The sequence below is a fragment of the Rattus norvegicus genome, chromosome 7 (assembly GCF_036323735.1).
Source record: "Rattus norvegicus strain BN/NHsdMcwi chromosome 7, GRCr8, whole genome shotgun sequence".
In the NCBI taxonomy this organism is placed as follows: domain Eukaryota; kingdom Metazoa; phylum Chordata; class Mammalia; order Rodentia; family Muridae; genus Rattus; species Rattus norvegicus.
Window position 1 is genome coordinate 124,322,242 of NC_086025.1, and position 23,637 is coordinate 124,345,878.

At 42.4% G+C, this 23,637-nt stretch overlaps 1 protein-coding gene across 1 annotated transcript in view; it reads right to left on the reverse strand.

Moving 5' to 3' along the window:
* The window catches only part of Slc2a13 (solute carrier family 2 member 13), a 327,266-nt gene that overhangs the window by 43,361 nt on the left and 260,268 nt on the right, over positions 1-23,637 (reverse strand). Inside the window, exon 7 of the mRNA NM_133611.2 lies at positions 8,498-8,623. Within this exon, the coding sequence (NP_598295.2) occupies positions 8,498-8,623 (126 nt within the window). The remainder of the gene's footprint in view (positions 1-8,497; positions 8,624-23,637) is intronic.

Genomic DNA, 23,637 nt, shown 5'->3' on the forward strand with positions numbered 1-23,637 from the left:
GTATATCATGTCAAAAATGGTTTCAGGAAGCACTATATTACAAAGTATGAATACTATGTAATTGTGATCGGTTTAAATTGGGTTGTAATAGACAATCTACCAAGTAAAATGTAGGCACTACCCAGCCATAGCTCTTGTGTTAATGAACTTCCAGATGCCTCGTCTTGGATGGTACATGCTCTTTAGAGAATTCTCTGTCCATCAGAACTTGCCTTCTAATCCCAAGCCATCCCTGTTACTCTCTACCTACAAATTGTTCCCATTTCCTGCCAGCCGTAGCATGCACCCCCATATTTAAGACCTTTGGGGACATCTTCAAAATAATTCAGCCTGTCTCTCTATCGCCGTTAATACTTTCTTTGCTGTCCTTGGTTTTCTTTTAAATTAGCTTGCTTTTGTAACCCAGGATGACTGTCTCCACAGCAGAATCTAATATACCTTGCTTTAAACAGCAGTGGAATTCAGTGCGTCTTTATCAGCCAAGCAAGGGCAGGTTGTGCCCAAGTAACAACATTTCAGATTCCACTGCGGTTTACACAAACCAGCTAATGGCACAGGTCTGTCTGAGGCTAGCTAAGACCCCCCCTCCTCCCTCCACTCTACAACACCACAGCACCTGCTCTGTGCGGACATGGCCAACTTTGCAGCAGCATGGGGAAGGGTATGGAAAATTCTGGTGAAAAACCTGGTCTTAAAACTTTGGCTCAGAAACAACACAGATTGCTTCCACTTTCCTTTACTTGGCCAGAGTAAATCATGTGGATAAGGCTGAATTTAAAAAAAAATGGTTCCCAGGGAGCAGCAGCAGCTGTTTTTAGCAATAATAAAATCATCATACTTGCCAGGAACTGGAGAGAGCTGTAATAGACGGAATGAAAACAACCATGTGGTTCATTTCTAGCTGACTCTTCTGGCCCAGGTGTTAATACCACGGTGTCGCTGGCGACTTTCTTCCTACAGAGAGTGTAATTCTACTGTGCCTCACTGTGTGCTCTCCCAGAACTTCGTGGCTGGGCACCACGTGGGCACTCACCTATAGCCACTGCTAGCTTGGAGCCCACACTTATGAAAATGAACCAATATAAATCCAATTTTCCAGTAGGGCATGGACAATGTGCTCCAAGCCCGACCCCACTGGCACCTTCAGCCATTAACGTCATGGCTGCCTTTGGGCTTGTATCATCAGTCGCTTCGCTGAACCAGTTCTTGCTGAACCACGATTCGTCACTGTGCTAAGGAAGATATAGCATCCAAGCCCCGCCTGGCTCTCGTTCTTCCAAAACAGATTTACAGACTCCAAATCTTCCTCAGTGAGAAAGAACTCATAGACTACATTTCAAAGGCAGTGCAAACTGAAGAAGACACTTGAAAAAGTAAAGAAAAAAAAAGCAGATGGGCTGTCTGAAAATGTGAATTTTTGGCAAAAATCATGTAGGTTTTTTTTTTTTTTTTTGCAGTATGAACATTGCTGCTTGAATAAAAAATATAACGTGCTCACTAGAACAACAATATGAACTAGGAAATTAGGTAAATGAACATAGACGTTGTTCTGAGATGTTTTGTTTTTCTACTTTTTAGAACTTTGCAATACAAGGAGTAGAGGATGTAATATACACCATCGTTACAACCAAAGGCTCTTAAGCTCTTGGTCTGGAAAAATAATAAGCCAAGATATGTGATTTCTGAAATTATACATAGATGACAACTAAATAGTAATGATCTAAAAATGTAATCTGGCATATGATGTGTGTCCAAGCAGTATAACAGGTGGATCAAGATATTCTATATCAGACACTTTACTTTTCTGTAAAGGATTAGCTAGCAATATTTAATTATGTATTATGCTGTTATTAGCTGGAGGACTTTTATCCTGTATATGAATAATAAAGTGTATTAATTTAATTGACATATCTTTAGACACTATGTTTCATTAATGATGTTTCTTTTTCTAAATTCATAACAGATGATCTTTTGCAAATATTCTGTAAAAGGGTCGTGGTAGGAAACCTGCTTTTCTGTGTAGCAGGTTCTGTACTGTGTGTGGTTTTACATCACAATGGCAGACTCATGGACTCTTTGGCATACCAGGGGATGTTCTGAGGAAATGCTGACTGTCTTTCATCAGCTTCCTAAGTGTTTTTCTTGTAGTTTAGTTTTATGCAATTCAGACTACATGATTACATTTAATTAGAACATCCTTTTGCACTTTAAACTCCTAGGTAAACATCATGTGTTAATCAAGACTGTATGACTGTCATGTTTTCTTTTACATTTTTCCTCTTTAGGAAATATTTACAGTAAGGTAACTAGAATGAAGTCATTAGAACCCTGCATCCTCTCCTTTGAGGCCCTGATTCATTGCAAATCCTCTGAGGTTTTTCACTGTTGTCCAAAGCATTGAGCATTTTGAATAGGATAGGTCACAGCCATGGAATGTGGAATCCAAACACAGACAACACGCATGTGACCGTGCAGTCATCAGCCACGTTATCCCAGAGTTCATGTGATACCTGCTGGGGCATTTTTATCTGGACATTGACATCTGAATTTGGAGGATGCTCTCTTCTAGTTAGGCTTGCATTCACTTTGGATCAACTGTCAGAGAGAGGCTGTGCTTTTATTTATAGACACACTGCAGTATTATTGTGAGGTGAACTTTGCTCTAAGGGCTATGACAACTGCATCTATGGAAATAGTCTTCTCCTCCTCCTCCTCCTCCTCCTCCTCCTCTTCCTCCTCCTCCTCCTCCTCCTCTTCCTCCTCCTCCCCTCCTCTTCTTCATTGTTGTTGCTTTGTCCAGGAAGCCCCCAACCAGGATGCATCAGATTGTCAAGTGTCAAGTCATGTCAAGTCATGCCTTATAACTGTCATTGAATTGTTGTGGCCATACGAGTTCTCATGTAGTTATTGCTACCACAAGGTTAGTGGTAGCTATGTGCTTTGTTTAATAGGCTATTCTGACAGAATGCAAGCAAAACCTGATGGACCTCTTACTTGGACAAGAATGATTACTAAAAGTTAGGCAGTGATGAAACAAGAAATCATCAACCCCAGGCAGTAGGCCAAGGAGGGGAAAGTCACTAAGGACATCAGTGCACTGATGTGAGGTGCAGGCTGAGTACATTTTGTTCAGGCGAGTGTTGGAACGCAGAGCCAACAGGCTGTGTGCTGTATCAAAGCTTGGCTTCGAGAAAAATATCTCAGCTGAACGAACGCTGCAAAACAATGGACTGCCAAAGAGGGGGGACTCTATCCAGCTATTCTGGTGTTGCTAATTACAGAGCTGAAGTGCTGTGTTATAGGAAACAAACACTGACCCAGCATGCTAGGAAAGGGTCCCTCATTAATAGTATTTTTAGTTAGCATTGAAATTCCAGAATGGATTATTTATGGTTTTGTGTAGATAGAGAACTGGGAGGTATGGAGGAGGATGTAGAGACATAGAGGAATAAATGAGACCTGTGCTAATGCATTTATCAGTTAGATAATGATGCTTCTAAGCTACATAGTGTTCCTGACAAATCGCACATGCGCTCCTGTGTGCACGCACGCACACACACACACAGACACACAGACACATAGACACAATACACACCAGAGACATAGACACACATACACACAGTCACACACACAGACACATATGATAGACAGACAGACACACGCACACAGACACACACAGACACAATACACACCAGAGACATAGACACAGACACAGAAACAGACACACACACAGAGACACACACAGACACACACAGACACACACAGACACACACATACACACACATACACCAGAGACACAGACACAGACACAGACACATACACAGAGACACAGACACACAGACAGACAGACAGACACACACACACACCAGAGACAGACAGACAGACAGACGCGCACACACACCAGAGACACAGACACAGACACAGACACACACACACAGACACACACCAGAGACACAGACTAAACACACACACACACACACACACACACACACCAGAGACAGACAGACACACACACACATACCAGAGACACAGACATAAACACATACACACACGACACACATGCACCACACACACACACACACACACACACACACACACACACACACACAGACGCACACACGCACACACCTGTACAGGACACTTCTTCATTGTTATACCTGTCTTCAGCTATGACCCTTGCATTCCTCAGATACCCTCTGCAGAACCACATTGCTCAATACAGTGGCTACTCTCAGTTTACAGATAGCAGCGGGACTCACAGAGGAGCAGATGTCCTACAACCACTTAAAGACGTCCATCAGTTCCTAACTAGGTGTCTGCCCAGTGCTTAGCAGCAGCTGTTCTGAAAGAAGTGGAGTTACTTTTGAATCCGCGATCCTGCCTGCCTAATAGAAATGGCCTTTCACAGATGTTCTGGGCCAGTCCTAGACTCCTCCAAGAAAACATATTTATGGAGCCTCAAGTGCATTATTCACTGAAATCCTTTGAGCATCAAAACGCCTGTTGTCTATCGCTTGTCTACCCATTCTAGATATCGCTTATGCCTCTTCTCTTGTCTTGGACATGATTGAACTCCTGGAGTGTTCTCTATGTGTTTGGACCTTTCTAAGGACTGACAGTTCTTGAGTTTCGCACCTTCCTGTGTTTGACATTGCTCTCCTGTTCCTGTGAACTTTCATCGATTCCTCTCCATACTGGTTCTGCTTCTTGTGAGTCTGTGTAACTGTAAACTTTAGCATCTTGTTTTCATGCTTTTAAAAACAGATTTATAAAATGTCTTATTTCCATGCATGTATGCATGTGCGTGTGTGCGTGTGCGTGTGCGTGTGTGTGTGTGTGTGTGTGTGTGTGTGTGTGTGTGTGCACGCATGTGTGTCATGTATACAGGTATCTAGAGAGGCCAGAAGAGGTTGTCAGATCTCTGGGACTGGAGTTAAAGGCATCTGTGAGCTGCCAAGATTGGACCTGAACTTTGACCCCCTGCAGAAGCAGCAAGCGCTCTTAACCACTGAGCCATCTCTCCAGCTTCTACAGTCTGTTCTTCATTTGAACTTTCGTTTTTAGTTTCACAACTAAATTTAGAAACAGTGATAAATAGCTCCCTGGTGTTTTGTGAATTTGTTGTTCTTTTTGGTCAGAAAGCATGTCTTCCTGCTAGTATCCTGATTTACTTAGAGAGCTTATTTGAGTATATGTTAATATACTTGTTTAATTTATTCTTTTATTAAACGTAACACATCTTTTGCAGGTGTTCTGTGTTGGCTCAAAATGAATGGACTTCTCGGCTGAGCTAACTAACTCTTGCATTAAACTCGGCAAGCTGCCCACATTCTCTGATTTCTGTTAGCTTTATCATCTTGACTTAGCACTTACATTTTTCCACTCAAGTTTCCAACATGTTTGTGGTTGTTGTTTGCAAATGATGCGGACAATATGGTTTTTAAAATTTTTCAATCTAAATACATTTGTCTTTAGACACTATCTGATTGATTCACTGTGAATCGATTTCAATAAACGTTTACTTTTCCTCAGATTTCTATGATTTGTCAAAACCACAGTTTCGTAAGTTTCCCTTCCCCTGTCTTTCTGATCTTGATTTCATCGTTACTGTAGGTAGCTTATCTTTTAAAGGGATTGCACACCCAAGTTCTATACTATGTTTTATACATTTACTTACCTAGGATTTTAAGTTTATTTGTATATGCAAAATTTGCTGAATTGTGACAAGGCAACTTACAGACATTCACATACATGACATACATATCTTCAGTGTACAACTCTGAGCATAGAATAAAAATATCCTTCATTTTTCGTAAGCTTACTGTGTTCAAGTCTCTTTGGTTTTGCTACACTGGTTATTTAGGTTTTATTTACCCGTTGTTCATACCTGCTTGGGTTGGCATTTTATCAGTTGTCATAGTTCATCTGTGTGGCTTGTGCTCCCAGATCTATCAGGAGTTGCTATCCTCTGAATGGAGTGACTCATCCTTACGACCCCAACACCTCCAAGTCTGGAGATCAGCCAGCAAAAGTACTCAGATTGACACTGCCACAAACCCGAGAGGAGCTCTCCATGGAGATGTCATGGATTCTGGGTTCTGACAATTTGGGTTTTTACTCTTTTTTTTTATAAAAAACATTTATTTATTTATTTATTTATTTATTTATTTATTTATTTATTATTTATTTATTATATATAAGTACACCATAGCTCTCTTCAGACATTCCAGAAGAGGGCATCAGATCCCATTACAGATGGTTGTGAGCCACCATGTGGTTCCTGGGATTTAAACTCAGGACCTCTGGAAGAGTCGTCAGTGCTCTTAACCACTGAGCCATGTCTCCAGCCCTTGGTTTTACTCTTTAGGTAGGATTTTATTACTTATTTATATGTGAATGTATTTGAGTGCGGGGTTGCGCAAAGGAATGCAGTGCACATGGAGGCCAGAAGAAGTCTCCTGGTTCCCTGGAGCTGGAGTTAGAGGCAGTGAGTGCCTGGACACAGGTGCTGGGAACTGAGTTCCGGTCCTCTGCCTGGGCCGCACAGCTGCACTGTCTCTCCAGCCCGAACTCAATTTTTGAGTCATATATCTGTTATCACTATCATTAATATTGTGTCTGCGTTGCGGGGTAGGGTGAAGATGCGTGCCTCCAGAAGTCAGAGCTCAAGCCTGTGGAGTCTGCTTCTCCATCTTCCCTTACATGGGCACCATGACTCAAAGCTGACATCAAGCTTGTGAGGCCAGCGCCTTTACTGGGCCTCTTAGTTTACTTTCTACATGGTTCTGCAGATGTCTCCAACTTAGGACCCATCATTGTCATGATTGTCATGGTCTTTGGAGACACATGGGGGTTACTGCAGAGTGGCCCAGGTTGATCTTGAACTTCTAGACTCAGGAGAGCTTTCTTCTCCAGCCTCCAAAGTAGCCGGGGCTTGCACACATTCCATTATGCCTGGCGGTATTTGTTTGGTTTTTAATTTTTGAGATAGGAAATTGCTTTGCAGCCCAGGGTGGCCCTAAACTTGCAAACCTTTTGCCTTGGCCTTCAGAGTCGGATTCTGGGCATCATTTATTTTAATATTCTCATCTCTCCGGTGGGTTCACAGAAGCAAGGTGAAATGGGAGCCTACACTCTCCTGTAGTCAGCCTCTGAGTTTTTGCCTTCTCATATTGTTTTCATTTACATGCATGAATGAGTGTGTGTGTGTGTGTGTGTGTGTGTGTGTGTGTGTGCGTGTGTGTCACATGTGTACTGGCAGGAGTCAGAAGAGGTTGTCAGATCCCTGGGGCTGAAGATAAAGGCGTTTGTGAGCTTCCAGGTTTGGACCCTATGTTGAACTCCTGCAAATGCAGCAAGCGCTTTTAATCACCGAGCTTTCTCTCCAGCTTCTATGGTCCATTCTTAATTTGAACTTTTGTTTTTAGTTTCTCCACTAGATTAGAAAGGGATATAAACAGCTCTCCGATGTTTTTGCGAAACTGTTGAACTTTGGAAATATTAGTTCCTAAGTGTGAGGAATAATTATTGTATATAAGTATCTTATTTATATGTCCATAATAAAGCAATGTGCTTTGTCTGAACACAGATAGCTTTCAGACAAGCCACTCACCGACGGTTGGCAACCTTTTCTCGGCTTGTGGATCATTTCTCTGAGCCACAAAGACTCCAGGGTAGAATAGTTCTATGACATAATTTAAAGCAATGCTAACTTATTTTGACCTTACAACTGTCTTTACTTGGGCTCAGAAAATTATGGTTTGGAAATTACAATATGGAGTGGGAGAAACTGCCCAGGTAATACCGGGAAATACCTGCTTCAACCAAAGATCCAAAGCCCAATGGCTGGGTCCAGAGTAGCTGAGGATTTGCCATGCACACAGGACCTCAAGAGTGTTCTTCTGTGCTTTGAAACATGCAGTATTTTTGTATCCCTAGTACATGCCACAAGGCCTCTTCCCAGAAGCACATGGAAAACCACCCCATTAACATGTCTTCTCTCACACAGACTACAGATTTTAAATTTATTTAACAGTTTGTGTGCGCGTGTGTGAGTGCACATGTGTCTGTGTGTCTGTGTCTGTCTGTCTGTCTGTCTGTCTGTCTGTCTCTCTGTGTGTGTGTGTGTGTGTGTATTCACTTCTGTATGGAAGTCACAGGATCCCTTATATGGTTATCTTCTATCTTGGGAGTCCTAGGAGTTTGCCTCGGGCAGGATGGGAAGCTTAGTATCTTGCAGGACTGAAATCCTGATTATGATTTTAAAAAAGATATGAAAGTAGAAGAGACCATTAGGGAAGGGGGTGGGGTGGTAACCAGCAGGAAGGGAAAGGAGGGTAAGAGAAAGAAGTAAGAGTTAATACAATCTAACGGTATCATACATATTCAAGGAAACGTCACAAACTCCGTTTCTTATACAATGAGTATTAGGCTAATAAAATGGCCTCGTTTTGAAACCGAATGACAGTTCTCCTTGCGAGAGCAGTGTGTTACATACCTGCCCCAGGCTGCTTCATTGGTGGAAGCTTTGTTCACCGGAACACAGGAGGAATCAATGACAGCCGAACTGTTGATCTTGTAGCAGAAACCACAGTCTGGATCCAGCATACACTCATTACAGTAACTGAAACAGGGAAAGAGTTAAAGTCAGGTCGGCCTGGGCGCCTGGTGCTTGCTACATACCGGCCTCAGCAGCTGCTCCCACAGCTCACACTGTTTTATTAGCTTTGGCCAAGACGAGTGACAGGAGCAGATCCAGGCGGTAGCTGGATGGTCACGTTCATCTCTCCACGTAGATGATAGCAACTTTGCAAGCTACTGTGGGGTGTGTGTGTGTGTGTGTGTGTGTGTGTGTGTGTGCGCGCGCGCGCGCATGCCCAACAGACGTGCAGTAAAAAAAATTGCCTTCCTAAATCAAAGATATTTATTATAGACTGGCCTATCTGGATCCAGCCTGGACTACTTTTGGGTTATAATAAAACATTTAATTTTTTATAAGTGTCCTTCTCCTCTTCTCCTTCATGCTACATCTATATTAAAAACTGGAAATGTCCTCTCCTACATATATGCATATGCATTATATTATGTTATATATAATATAATATATATATTGTATATATATAATATATATATTATATATATCTCTCAAACAATGAAAGAGAACGTTTGAAGTAAAACGTTGTTAAATTCTTGGTGGACCTTTAACATTAACATATTAAGTTCCAACTGTGCACTAAGTCTTTCCTGCAATCTAACGGTGTAGGGAGAAATGCTGATCTGTGCTAATTACGCCTATGGCCGGATCTCAGAGAAACATTCGATTAATCACTACTCATCTAACGGTATTATTGAACAGCGGACATGTTTGAAATGGACAGAGTCTCCCCACCTAAGCCCAACTGCGTCGGTTGGAATGAGTTTCCGGCGGTCACCCCGTCACGTAATATGCAGTTCTGCAGCCCTTCGTGTATACTTCTGGTACATGCAGCACTGGTCCTAATTCAGATTGGAAAGTAAACATTCTTGATTCGTGGCAGGTAGGAGGTGAGGATGAGAGCAGATGTGTGTGACAATAGCCATGACATAGGAAGGGACTGACTTCCCACCTAAAAGGCAGAGGGGATTCGAGAGCTGGAAATAAGTTCAGAGGTGATGTTTAAACTAAGTCAGCAGAGAAACTTACCAGACACAGAAAAAGGACGTTACTGAGAATGGGTTATTTGGTTGTTAAAAGACAAATCAACACAAAATTAATAATTCTCACTCTGTCCCACTAACTGTCCTATGGAGGATCAGAGGAGAAACAGGCCGTCAGAGAAGGATGTCTGGGAGTCGCGCAGACCCTAAGGATGTGAGCAATGGCATTTCCCAACCCTCCAGGCTGAAATGGCCCCGTGGCTCATTCAACTAAACGTCAACACACCCGTGTGGTTTAAAACTTAGATTCATTTTCATGTTAGCGCCCTGATGTCAAGTTTTCCCTCTTTCTGAGACTTTGAATGTCCTAGACACAGGGCACAAGGGAGATCCGTAAGAACTCACTCAAGGTCTGGATTTTGCCAGAGTTGTTTACCTTTGAGACTCGTAAAGGGAGGATACTGCCTTTTCTCCAAGACATCTCACTTCACAGGAACACCGAAGGTATTAAGTGTGAACTTCATGGGCTTTATGCTCTGACAGGAGCAAAGCCAGGCCTGTCCTTACTTCTTGGTTGCTCCAGGCTCTGGAAACAAGAGACCCCCTATCCCCCCACCCCCCCACCCCTGTATCTGAGGAGGAGAGCTTTGCACTTGCTCCCTGCTGGCCATCACCTAGACTTAAACTGTCTCAGCGGCTGTACTCTTCTCTCAGAACACAGCCTATAGTCGACATGCAGGCTCACTTGTTTCCCGTATTTAAAAGGAAAATTGTGTGGAAGCTTCCTTCCTGACACTTCTGTGGGTCCCCAGGGGTTTCTCAATGAAAGGAAGGCAGAGACCAAAGCCAAAGCACACTTTCCTCTCTCCTCACGAGCAGGCTGCTGTGTAGAACTGGTATGGCCAGTCCCCACCTCGCCTTGGAGCTCAGCTTAAATGGACCTTTACGGAGAACATGTCTCACAACTGTGGCTTTAACAAGTGTCATTAACGGGAAGCATAGCTAGAGAGACCCCTTCTTCACTGAAGGTAGCCTTCACATAAAACCTATCATCGAAACATCCGGTCGACGCTTGTAGGAATTGGCCGAGCACGGGTTGCTTTTCATGTGCGAAAGGCAGATATTGAACCTGCTCGCCCCTCAGAAATTGTGAGCAGGAGGAAGCTCTAGTTTCTAAACGTTACATGTTGTATACCAACAGCACATGGTCTCAAAGGACCCTTGCATTATCTACCTAATACAAGTGCATACTTTAACTCTAAATTCCCCACTCCTTGCAATGTGGGAGCAGGGAAAATGTCTGAAACAGTCCCCTAGATGGTAGTGCTGAGGACAACGTCATAGACAACAGTCTGTGCTTAGCTCAGGCTGGACTGCACAGGCAGGAGGAGTGCTAAAAGATAGGCAAGAGCATATTCCTTAGAAGCCCTGAGAAGTGGGTTTCCGTTTGTCAGGAATAGTCATTACTTCCCTTGCCTGTCCCCTACTATGGTCAGACACCTCCGGCAAAAGGCAACTAGTTCCCTATGAATGCAAACAAACCTGTAAGAACAGATCACAGTCTCCGAGCTAGTTCCCAGGCTGCTCTGGACAGCAAACTCCTCCCACGATTCCAACTGTTCCAGCTCATAGGCTCCCTCAGGCCACCACATACCCCAAGACTGCCTTGGCAGTCTGAATCTCCCCAAGTTAACCTTTCTACCCAAGGAGAGGTCAGTTTGGTGCTTTCACTGTGTCCGCACTGGTTCTTACAGTGTCACATAAGTATCTGCTCCAGTGTTGATCTCAAGGGCAAAATCTATAGTTGTGGCCTAACATTAAAAAAATTATTAGATATTTTTCATTTACATTTCAAGTGTTATCCCCTTCCCTCGTTTTCCATCCATAAACCTCCTATCCCATCCCTCTCCCCACTTCTTCTATGAAGGCTTTTCCCCCTACTCCCCTACCCCTTTCTGCCTCCCTGCCCAGACATTCCCCCACACTGGGGGGGTCCAGTTTTAGTAGGACCAAGGGCTTCTCCTCCCACTTGTGCCCAACAAGGCCATTCTCTGCTACATATGCAGCTGGAGCCATGGGTCTGTCCATGTGTAGTCTTTGGGTAGTGGTTTAGTCCCTGGGAGCCCTGGTTGGTTGATATTGTTGTTTTTATGGGGTTGCAAGCCCCTTTAGCTCCTTCAATCCTTTCTCTAATTCCTCCAATGGGAACCCCATGCTCAGTCCAATGGTTGGCTGCTAGCATTTACCTCTGTATTTGTCATGCTCTGGCAGAGCCTCTCAGGAGACAGCTATATCAGGTTCCTGTCAGCATGCACTTCTTGGCATCAGAAATATATTGTCTGGGTTTGGTGGCTGTATGTATATGGGCTAGATCCCCAGGTGGGGCAGGCTCTGAATGGCCATTCTAAACTTTGTCTCCATATCTCCTCCTATGAATATTTTTGTTCCTCCTTTTAAGAAGGAATGAAGCATCCACACTTTGGTCGTGCTTCTTCATGAGCTTAATGTGGTCTCTGGATTGTATCTTGGGTAATTCGAGCTTTTGGGCTAATATCCACTGAATGCATACCATGTGTGTGTGTTTGTGATTGGGTTACCTCACTCAAGATGATATTTTCTGGTTCCACCCATTTGCTTATAAATTTCATGAAGTCACTGTTTTTAATAGTTGAGTAGTACTCCATTGTGTAGATGTACCACTTTTTCTGTATCTTTTCCTTTGTTGAAGGGCATCTGGGTTCTTTCCAGCTTCTAGCTATTATAAATAAGGCTGCTATGAACATAGTGGAGCATGTGTCTTTGTTGTATGTTGGAGCACATTTGGGTATATGCCCAGGAGTGGTATAGCTGGGTCCTCAGGTAGTACTATGTTCAGTTTTCTGAGGAACCTCCAGACTGGTTTCCAGAATGGTTGTACCAGTCTGCAATCCCACTAACAATGGAAGAGTGTTCCTCTTTCTCCACATCCTCACCAGCATCTGCTGTCACCTGAGTTTTTGATCTTAGCCATTCTGACTGGTTTGAGGTAGACTCTCAGGGTTGTTTTGGTTTGCATTTCCCTGATGACCAAGGATGTTGAACATTTCTTTAGGTACTTCTTAGCCATTAGTATTCCTCAGTTGAGAATTCTTTGTTTAGCTCTGTCCCCATTTCTTTTAATAGGGTTATTTGATTCTGTGGAGTCTAACTTCTTGAGTTCTTTGTGTATATTGGATATTAGTCCTCTATAGGATGTAGGTTGGTAAAGATCTTTCCCCAACCTATTGGCTGCTGTTTTGTCCTAATGACAGTGTCCTTTGCCTTATAGAAGCTCTGCAGTTTTATGAGGTCCCATTTGTCGATTCTTGATCTTACAGCATAAGCCATTTCAGTAAATCTTCCCCAGTGCCCATGTGTTCGAGGCTCTTCCCCAGTTTTTCTTCTATTAGTTTGAGTGTATCTGGTTTGATGTGGGAGGTCCTTGATCCACTTGGACTTAAGCTTTTAGTTCCCCTTTTCTTTATTTAATATGTGCATGTGCACTTATAAAGGGATTAAATTACAACTCTTGGGAATTAGTTTTCTCCTTCTGCATGGGATCTGCAGACTGAACGCAGGCTGTCAAGCTTGTGTAAAGAGCACTTTTAACCCACTGTTCCATCTCACCAGCCCGAGAAATTGTACATGTTTAAGAGAAAATTAATTAACCGGGAATTTATAAAAGGGCTGTGCTCTGTAAGGGAGCTGCTGAATGAAAGGAATAACAGTTCCATCCTGCTGGCATGAGATCTTTGGAAACCAGTCCTTTGCTTTGCCTCTGTGTATGTTGCTTTCACCAGTCTGTTTGCAACTGTGAAGCCTCAAGGGGTAAGACCCTGCTCACAGCTTCTGTGGCTCCTACAATAGCACCTAGCTCAGTGTAGGCAGTCAGTGTGCATGGCAGCTCAGTAACTCAGGCACTGTGGTAAACTTTTAGCCTACCCTGGAAAATAATCTTGGGATGTGGGTGGCTGAAGGTGAATGGCTGGGTCAGGCAATTAAAGAAAAAAAAAAAACAAGTTGCAGCTTCTTTTTAGTTTGCCAGAGGCAAAAGCTGTTATAAATAAACGATTAACATTGAGACATGGAGGAGTGGGCTAATAATCTTTATAATTCACTTTCAGAAAGAAAAACGACACAGCTAATTTCCTTCAAGTCTACACAGCAGAACACACACACACACACACACACACACACACACACACACACACACACACACACACACACACAGAAGAGACAGAGAGAGCCTTGCTTTAAATTATATCCTTAAAATATCCTAGGAAAGGGCAACGGTCCTATTAGCCGTGCAGGTGGCTGTAAGTGTGATGGAGGCTGGCAGTCTTGCTCTAGGAGAGATTGTGTAACCCATGAGACCATGCTAAACTCTGGTTAATGCATGCAGACAGAGACCATGCACAACTGTGGGAAGTGCTGGGGAGCTGGGGTCAGAACTCAGGGAAACAAGTAAGACTAAAAACCAGGCAGCCATGTGCTAATTCTGAGAAGCAGACACACTCCTCTTGTGAGCTGGAGGGAGGAGATTTACCTTAAAAATCTCTAAGGTTGCTTTTTAGAGATGGGGGCAAGCAGGGACTCATATATTTAGAGCAGATCTGGTTCTAAAAAATCCAAATGTTTCCAGCTATAGAGGAGAGAAATGAAGGCCCCGGTTTCATGTCAAGAATCCAGGGGAAAGAAAAGGTGGCCTGTTGTCATTCTGTAACCCAGTGATGGTGGAGTGTAGCTCAATGCACCCCCCAGAAAAAAAAATCTTTCAAACATCGATACAGGCTAATTTAGAACGTTCTCAGTTTCTACTCAGAAGTCAATGAATTTGACTTTGTAGAAAATGGTCCAGTTCCTTAATCGTGTCTCATTAAACCATTGCGAGGCAGCATCAGTAGCTCCCAGTCTTAAATTTGCCTCCCGAACAAGATCTCAGCCCAGAAAACTGGCTGGGTGGATGCAGGCATTCGGGTCCCTTGGATGAGTGGCTAAAATATGTTGCTCAACCCTGACCAGTACCTTAGGCTCTGCATGGTACAGTAGTTACTCTCCCTTCAACATTCCTCCAGCTCTTCCCTACCTTATGGCCTCTTTCCTTAAATCCCAATGGCCTGCTGCAGATAACTTAGAAAATAATTTAGAAGACCCAGACAGGGTCCCGTACCTTCTGCAGGCCCTCTGCAGGGCCAAGTTTAAATTCTAGAACACCAGTCTTATTTCCCTCCTACAGTATGGCTGCCAGGAGACTTCTTCTATCCCAACTGTGTAAAAAGAAACTCACTAGAAAAAAATAAAGTCAGACTTAGAAAAGCTTCCTACCAGTAAGAAGAAGCTAATGCAGTTCTGCTGGACAGGGGAGGGCACAAATAGCATCTTAAAGTGAGTCTGGTCTTAGAGGCGTTGGGAGAACATATTTCTTGTTTTTGGTCCGGGTTTACCTTTAGTTCGTTTCCTTCAACTTGCTTAGCCTTACCCAGACATCTCATAAACATTCGAATCCTAGCCTTGCTGTGTTTGAGCTGTCTGGGTTTGCTGAGTGTCGCCTCGGCATTCTGGAGTCCTCCTCTGCACAGCCTCTCTCACAAAGCCAGTGGGAGGGCTGAGTGAGGGAATGTTCTTAGGGAAGTCTCTTTATGTAATAAGCTCTCTGTGGAGTATCCACAAACAGACTCACAGTAAAACTCACGGTAAAACTCAGCCTCCGCATTCTTTCCCATTCCACAAAGAGTAATTGACTTGCTTGGTTTTGTCTGATACTTTAGTCCCTTAAGTAATCTTTCTGCATTTTTTTTTCCTCTGCCCTTTCTATAAAGGATGAACTATACCATCAGCAGCAAAGACTGGTTCCTGATTTTTGCATTGAAGATAGCAATAATGTACATTGATTAAATTGTATCTACAGATGATGATTACTACATGGTGTCCAAATATGACACTACTTCTAAATTTATCATGACTGTAATTCTTATAAATATCTACATATTCATTTACCTGCAGGCACACATGAGCTCTAACTGCCACCTCACATTGCCACCTGAGGTTTTATGTTTATTTATGTCAGTCACTCACTTGTTCTGTTTTTAGAGAGACCTTTCTTCTTCCTTCCCTGTTAGGGTGGGGCACTGTATTGTTGTAAAATAAAAATGTACTAGAAAGAAACATTAGAAATCAGTTCCTAGAAACTGGGCCTAAGCACCAATGCTATATGTTAAAAATGCAAGCCCCACTCTCATCCTTAGGGCCACTGCCCAGCCATAGCAGGAGCCTGACAGCTTCTGTCTGCGGGCTGTAGTAGAGGGATACACACTGTACGTCTGCTCTCAGTGAAGGAAATCTGTTCTTCCCCATCAGGTATTTAAGGAGCCTGGGTGTCAGTCAGAGTGGCAGTCACTGTGAATCAGTGTGTGCAGTTTCAGTTCACGCCAGGAGCAAGGAGACAGTCGAGCATCTCAGGCTGTGTCTGGAAGCCATGTTGAAACACAGCGGGCCCCCTACCCCTTTGCACAATAAATACATTTAGAAAATTGTAAAAAGAAAACCCAATAATAACCACCTCCCAAAAAAATTAAAAAAAGAAATGGTTATAATTTCCATATTAGTAGTTAATGCTGTAGGTTGAAACGTTATCCTTGAGCTGGGTCTGGTCTCTGAGCTGATTTTTCCATGTCTGTCTCTGTCCTCATCTACTGCACACACTATCACCATAGAACATTTAATTTGTGGATGCAAGATTACAACGGTCATTCCCCCTCGGGAACTGCACAGGCACCCACCAACACTGTAGACACAGACTTACCCTTTCTTTTCTACATTTACAAATCTACAAGCAAAGTTACATGAAGAGTTCGGACACAACTAGGAATATCTGTTTTATAAAAGATACGACTTCACTGCTTACATATAAAATATAAATCAATCATTTCCCCACTGTATTGGTGAGCATTAGGACCTACTCTGTACAAGAGCTCTGGGCAGAGTGACTGCTACAGTGTTCATGATATCGTGAACAGGACCGGAAAGGCTCCCATTCAGAACTGATACTAGTAATTTTACTAATGCTTAAAAAATAGTTTTGCCCACTTCTAATTACATTCCAAAACACTAGCGACTACCAGACTCTTTTGAAAACTACGAGACTTTCCTATGAATTCAATCAATATGCAAGTAAAAATTTAAAAATAAACCTGTTGACAAGTGACTCTCATTGTGTCTTGTTTTTTCCCCCACAGCTGGCATAACACTTGTACACAGTTTCTGTCAGTATCGTGTATGGGGAGATATCTTAATCAAGTCTCTGAGTACACCGACCGTGGGTGAGTGGGTATTGCTAATTCTCCCCAATTCCAGCAGATGAGACATTTAGCAAACACCCATTCCTTCACACTTGACATCACTAAGTGGGGGCCTCTCTCTCACCAGGTTAATTTCACCCACTCTCTTTTACTAAGTAGGTTAAAAATGCCCATTCATACACGGGGAAAATGATTCTCTCAACCAATGTAAACAATGTAAACAAACAAGACCAACCAACTCGCAAACAAACTTAAGTCCTAAGTGGACTACTGCTTCAGACAACGCGTTTCAGAAAGAGAAGCTCGGGTTTGCTGGACAAGTGAAGACGTACCCTACTAGGCTTTTAACGTATCTGACTAAATTATTTTCTCTTTCTCAAAGGCTGTCTGGCACCTGTGCTGGCAGAGGCACATCAGACTGAATTTCTGCAATGGACAATGACTGATAGGGCTGCGTGTGGGCAGAGACAGGTACAGCCTTGTCACTTAGGACTTAGCTCTATGCAGGGGTAAGGTAAGGGGCCTTCTAAACCCACCAAACCTCTTTGGTTGGAGTCCTTGGTTATAAAAAGGGAGAAACAAAAATAAATGCCTCCATGGAGACTCCATGAAACCTCCTGGAGGGGCAGCTGGCTCAATGCTAACTGTATTATGAACGGGACCCAGACGTTTCTAAACACATGCATGAACCAACTGTTTATTTCTCACCTCCTGTCTTGAAGCCAAAGGATGAGGCAGCTGTTTGGCCGGTTGTAAAGGCAGAGGCGGTGGCAACTGAAGAGATCTTCATGACTTTTGCAAAGTGGAAGGTTAAGTATTTCAGAGATCCGTTTCTGATCACCCGCATTTCTTTTGAACACTAATGACTATTAAATAAACTAAACTGTGAATGCATGTTAAGCTCTGTTGGGCTATCTTACTTGCCCTTCTTGTTTTAAGCACAACCAATCATAAATGTCCCATAAAAATTAGGGGTTCCTGAGTCCCACTGTTGTGGCAAAGCTGCCCAAGGATCTGTCTGCTCCCCACCGCAGACTAGTGGAGCCTCAGCACCAGACACTGCTCTTAGCTGCAGAGGAAGCTCACTGGTGGTGCCTCATCCTGGCTTTGAACTCTGCCTTCCCAGTGCTCCTGGCTGTACCCACCTCTGCTCAGTGCCTGTGCCTCATGAGTAAACGGTTTCTCTGAGACTTCCTTATGGAGCAGATGGGCAGTTAATCTGTCCCTCTTCCTTCATTCCTCTGACTCCAGCCCATCTCAGGCAGGAGGCACCAAGTTCACCTCTCAGAAACATTTCCATTCCCCTGTCAACGTCTTAGCCTTTTCTGGAATCTGTTCTAGTCTGGGCTCTCAACACACTATCCTTCCCTAAGCTGTGGATCATAGGGTACTGCCAGAAATCTACCCTGACTTCCTCTCTGAGGGACTTCCAAGCACTCATGCTTTTGTTTTTGTAACAGCCTCTCAAAATGTTTTCTATCATGTTGGAAGCTTTGTCTTGTGCTTTTGTACTATTGGATTCCCCTCACCCCCAAGACTTCACAAATGCTTTGGAAGTGCCCCCACCAGGCCTATTTCTGTTACCGGTGTGTATTGCTTTATTAGTGATGGCTCTTTGCATACGTTTCTCCAATTCTGCCATAAGAACTCTGGGTTCCTGCATCTTTCCACATTTTCCGTGCATACCGATGCAAAACAGGAGCTGTAACACATGCTTTTAGCTTCTGTGCCCTGAAGCCTGAGATAGAAGGATAACCATCCTAGGGGAGCCTGGGCTATAGAGTGAGTCTCTGTCTCAACAACAACAGTAACAGCAGCAGCAGCAGCAGCAGCAGCAGCAACAACAACAACAACAATAACAACAACCAGCGATCTCCAGCCATTAACCTCACTGCTGCCTTTGGGCTTGTATCATCTGTTGCTTTGCTAAAACTGTTCTTGTTTGTTGAACCATGATTCATCACTGTGAACCTATATTAAGGAAGATATATCATCCAAGACCTGCCTAGCTCTCGTTCTTCCAAAACAGACTTACAGACTCCAAATCTTCCTCAGTGAGAAAGACTACATTTCAAAGGCAGTGCAAACTGAAGAAGGAAGAAGAAGACACTTGGAAATGCAATATATATATATATATATATATATATATATATATATATATATATATATATATATATGCGCTTGAAGAATGTCCTAAGACTCAACAGATAACTCAGTAAGTAATTAATAGAATAACAAAAGAGTTGCTATTTCAGTATTTAATTACAGCAGGCTTTTAAAAATAGGGATTCATACTGCATTGCTTTATTTTATCCAGTAATCTAGCTATTCAGCAAAATAAATTTAGTAAAATTAACTTTTGAAAAGTACAATGCAAAGTCCTCTTGGCCTCCATCTGAAGTTGAACTGAGCCATGACACTGTATGTTTATACGAAAGGAGGCCCACTTTGGTTCCTGCTAGAATTTCAAACATAATGGAGAGGAATATTAATTCATAATGCTTAGATTCCTGATTGATTATAATAAAACATAGGAAGACAAGCACATTAATGTAATATGAAGAAAAATAGTCCAATGAATGATGCCTATTAACAGCATTCATGCATACTGTAGTGGATGAATAAGAATGGCTTCCATAGTCTTAGTATCTAAATGTTTCGTCACTATGGAGTGGTTCTACTTGAGGGGGTATTAAGAGGTATGACCTTGTTGAAGTAGATGTGTCCTAGTTGGAGGAGGTCTTTCACTGGGAGTGGGCTTTGGGGTTTCAAAGTCTAAGCTAGCCCCCGTGTCTTTCAGCTGACCATGGATTTAGATGTAGAATTCTTAGCTAATTCTGCCTGTGTGCCTCCATGCTCCCTGTCATGACAATAATAGACTAAACTGTTGTAACTGTAAGCCAGTCCCAATTAAATGCTTTCTTTTATAAAATTTGTTGTGGTCACCGTGTCTCTTCACAGAAATAGAAAACTTGACTAAGACAGAAGTTGGTACTGGGAAGTGGAATATTGTTTTGACAGGCCTGACTATGTTACTTGGCAGAATGGGGACTTTTGGAATTTTGGATGACAAAAGTAGCCAAATGCTCTAAGCAGAGCTTAATGGGCCATCCTAGTAGGGCTGTGACACCGGTGCTCTCACTGGTGCTGAGAGTAATGTAGATTATGAAGGCCTGGATCAAGAGGTTTCAGAACAGAATATTAGTAAGTGGCCTCAAGACTTGTTCTTGTGAAATTTTGGTGGAGAACATTGCTGTCTTTTGTCTTATTTAAAAAAATCTTAAGTTGCAGAATTTTCAATCAATGGCATTGGCAGAGGAGATTTCAAGACAGCCTAGTATTGACTCTGTTATATGGTTATTAGTGGTCACTCTTAGGCAGATCTATAATGAACAAAGCAAGCTGAGCAAGGGGAAATACAAAATGTACAATTTAAGGAGAAAAGGAGCACCAGGAAGTATAACAGAGCTACACACTATGCTCAAAGACATATACAATGTAAAGAAAAGCCTGATGCTAAAAGAAGTGAAGAGAGTGGTGACTTCAGGACAGAATCCCACCCAGCTATGCTTCTAACTTGCAAAAAGGAGTTGAAGAAAAGCTCAAGCAGTGGAGGAAGCCTTCAACAACAGAAAGCTGGTGAAAATGTAATTGAATAAGGGAGCCATGTTCCAGTCCCAGTAAGCAGCAGAACCTGGCAGCTTCAGCTACATAGTTCGTGCTTTAGAGTTAAGGATACAAGAAAGGGGCTATGGAATCTTCCTCCACTACTAAGGAGATCTGCTAATACCAGGAGTGCTTCAGGATTATCCCTATATGGATACCTAGAGAGGTCATTTTGTGAAGCTTTGAAGGTGAAGTCTTGATTGTCTTGGAGATACTAAGAAGTTAGAGATTTCAGAGTTTTGGGATACCTGCCTAGGAGAGCTGCTAACAGGGTGTGAAAACAGCCCAAGAGAGAGAAGTGTGCTACAGAATAGTCTTAAGTAAAATCAAAAGGAAGGTGAGAATTTGCAAGTCAAATTTTGATGCTAAGTCATGTACACATACACACATACACATATGCACACATGCCATGATCAATAAGAAAAACAATAAGATAAAAAGAATAATAGTTTTTACCCTTATGTGAAAATGCAGGTAACCTGTGATCATAGGTAACAGGCTATCCCCTGAAGATCAGAATATTCTAATGTGTCTTTTATTCAGTATTAAGCCAGAACCATAGAATGTCGGAAAATGTTACTGAATCTGTTTCCCAGCAGGAATTATAGACTTGGGTAAGGTAAAGCACTAATAGTGGTTACTAAATAATAAAACTTGCTAGTATGGGTTTACAAGGCAACTAGTTGAAAAGCAGTATCATCATCAGACATTGATTAAAGAAAGCAAGAATATAGAGAGACAAAATGAACTGATCTCTGGAACCATTCTGGAAGCATCTAGTCAATTTTTTATCACCACACAATTTATGACTATAACCTACTGTAAATCAGACCAAGGTCCACATCAGTTTTGCACAGTGAAAACAAGAAATGATTAGAATTCCTATGCAAAAATCTGTTTATGTTTGATTGTCTTGACGTTTTGGAGATCTTCATTGGCATACTCTGGAGAAAAATAAAGAGGCTCATGGGTTTCAAAGAAGGTAATGATGACAGAGCCACCACGGTGGACGGTATTGGTGATGAGTGAGTGTCAGAGTGTCTTGACTACAGTTGCAAAGAATGTCTGAGTTTGCCACATTCTCTGGGTCGGATCTGAAGTAGACATCCTTCTAGGAAATGAAGAACTCTCACCTTCCTAAGACAGGGTGACCCAATGTTGAGATACATAAAAGATGCTCTGAGGTGGTATCTGAGAAAGAGAGCAATGGCTGAAGTATACTGCCAGCTCCGTGACTAACTTTGTGTTTGTGTTCCCAAACTTCTAGCATTTCTTGGACTAGAATCAAAAGGTGGGCTGAGGAAAGAAAGTCAGTGGCTAGAAGCATTTGTTGCTTCTGCACAAGACTCAGTTTCAGTTCCTACCAGCTAGTTGAAACCAGTCACAGTTCCAGTTCCTAGGGATGTCCTCTTTCGGCCTCCAAGGACATCACATATACATATGCACAGGGTACATGTAAATACATGCAGGCGAAATACTCATACACATAAAAACGTATTAAAAGGTAAGAATTTGGGAAAATAAAGGCAGCTGTTTCAAATTCCAACAAAGCACTAAGGCATTTTATTTTTAATTGCATACTCTCCTTAAATAAGGATTTTTTTCCCTCAAAATCAACTGCTAAGAGAGAAAATCATTGGAAGTGATTTTAATCAGTTTATTAATCCATGCATGAGTTCAGAACCTCATCTCTGTTACAAAATGAATGTTGCTACCCATTATCCTGAGAGAGTTTTAATATTAGTTCAATTAAATGGCGCCTTCCCTAGCTGGATCATTAGGGTGTTTCTGGTTTAATGATCTTCATCCTTTAGTATTCCATTTTCAAGGATGAATCTTGATAAAGCCCTAGTGTTTCTAGATAGGTTTCTGGGTGCCTATTGCTGTTACGTCATGAGTGCCTGATGCGAGCATCTTTCTATGGCCTTCGGGGCTTAAATAGACTGTCAGGTAGTCAAAGAAAGGTCATTAGTTTCACTAAAGGAGAGAAGAGGGCAGAACGAAGGAGCTATGGCATTTCACTAAGTCTCATAAACTATCTCCCAGTCATTGTCTTCCTCCCTTACAATCAAATAATATAATATTTTCCATCTAAGAATGTGTGAGAGTAATTAGAAAACATATCTATAAAGAATATGGAGTGATTCTTGGAGAAGTAAAGGACTTAATTCACAGACGCTATGTTATTTTAAAATCAAAGCATGATTAGAATTTTGTCCCATCCATCTTCCTTGATCAGATCCTAGGACATGTAACCCTCATGGAATTAGGCATACCACTCTGAACATGTCCAAAGTACACTGCCCTCACATTCACCAACACAAATACACTTCACACTGTTTTGTCTCTTGGGGGCTGCTAGATTGCTCCCAACTCACACCCAGAGCCAGGCAGACACCCCTCTACAAAGCCTTAAGGTATTGATTATAGTCCCTGGTGGATATGTTGAGTGCCTTCCTCCTTCCTTACCCGTGTCTTGTCTTGTTACCCAAGGCTGTTCATTTCCTTCTGCCTCATCTGCAGACTGGCACCTTGTTCCCTAGCAACAATAAAGTCTAATCTGGTCTAATTTCCTGAAGAGAATGGATCTCCTGCCTTTGCCCAGACCATCCTCATACTCTGGGGCCTTCCCTGCTGTGTCAGTTGGAGAAACCCCTGCTCACCTCAGAAGGATTAGATTGAGAGCTCACTGCTGGGAGCTGCATCTTCCACATGGGATCCATAAACTTGATTAAAAAAAACCTCTATTTCATTAATCTTGTATTAAAATTAAGCATTTCCTTCAATTATGAATGTAGGTAATAAACTGTCATCAGGCACAGTAATCTAATATCATCTTGTCCCATTACCCATTACAGCAAATATAAAAATCTCTGAATACCACTGACGTTCACTAAGATGTTAGAACTATGAGGCTGGGCTGCAGCTACCTCTGGCTTTTCATATGTTAAAAATGAGGTACGAATGTCGTTCATATATAGCAAGTTCATTCCAAGGAGGATTTTGAGCTGGTTGGAGC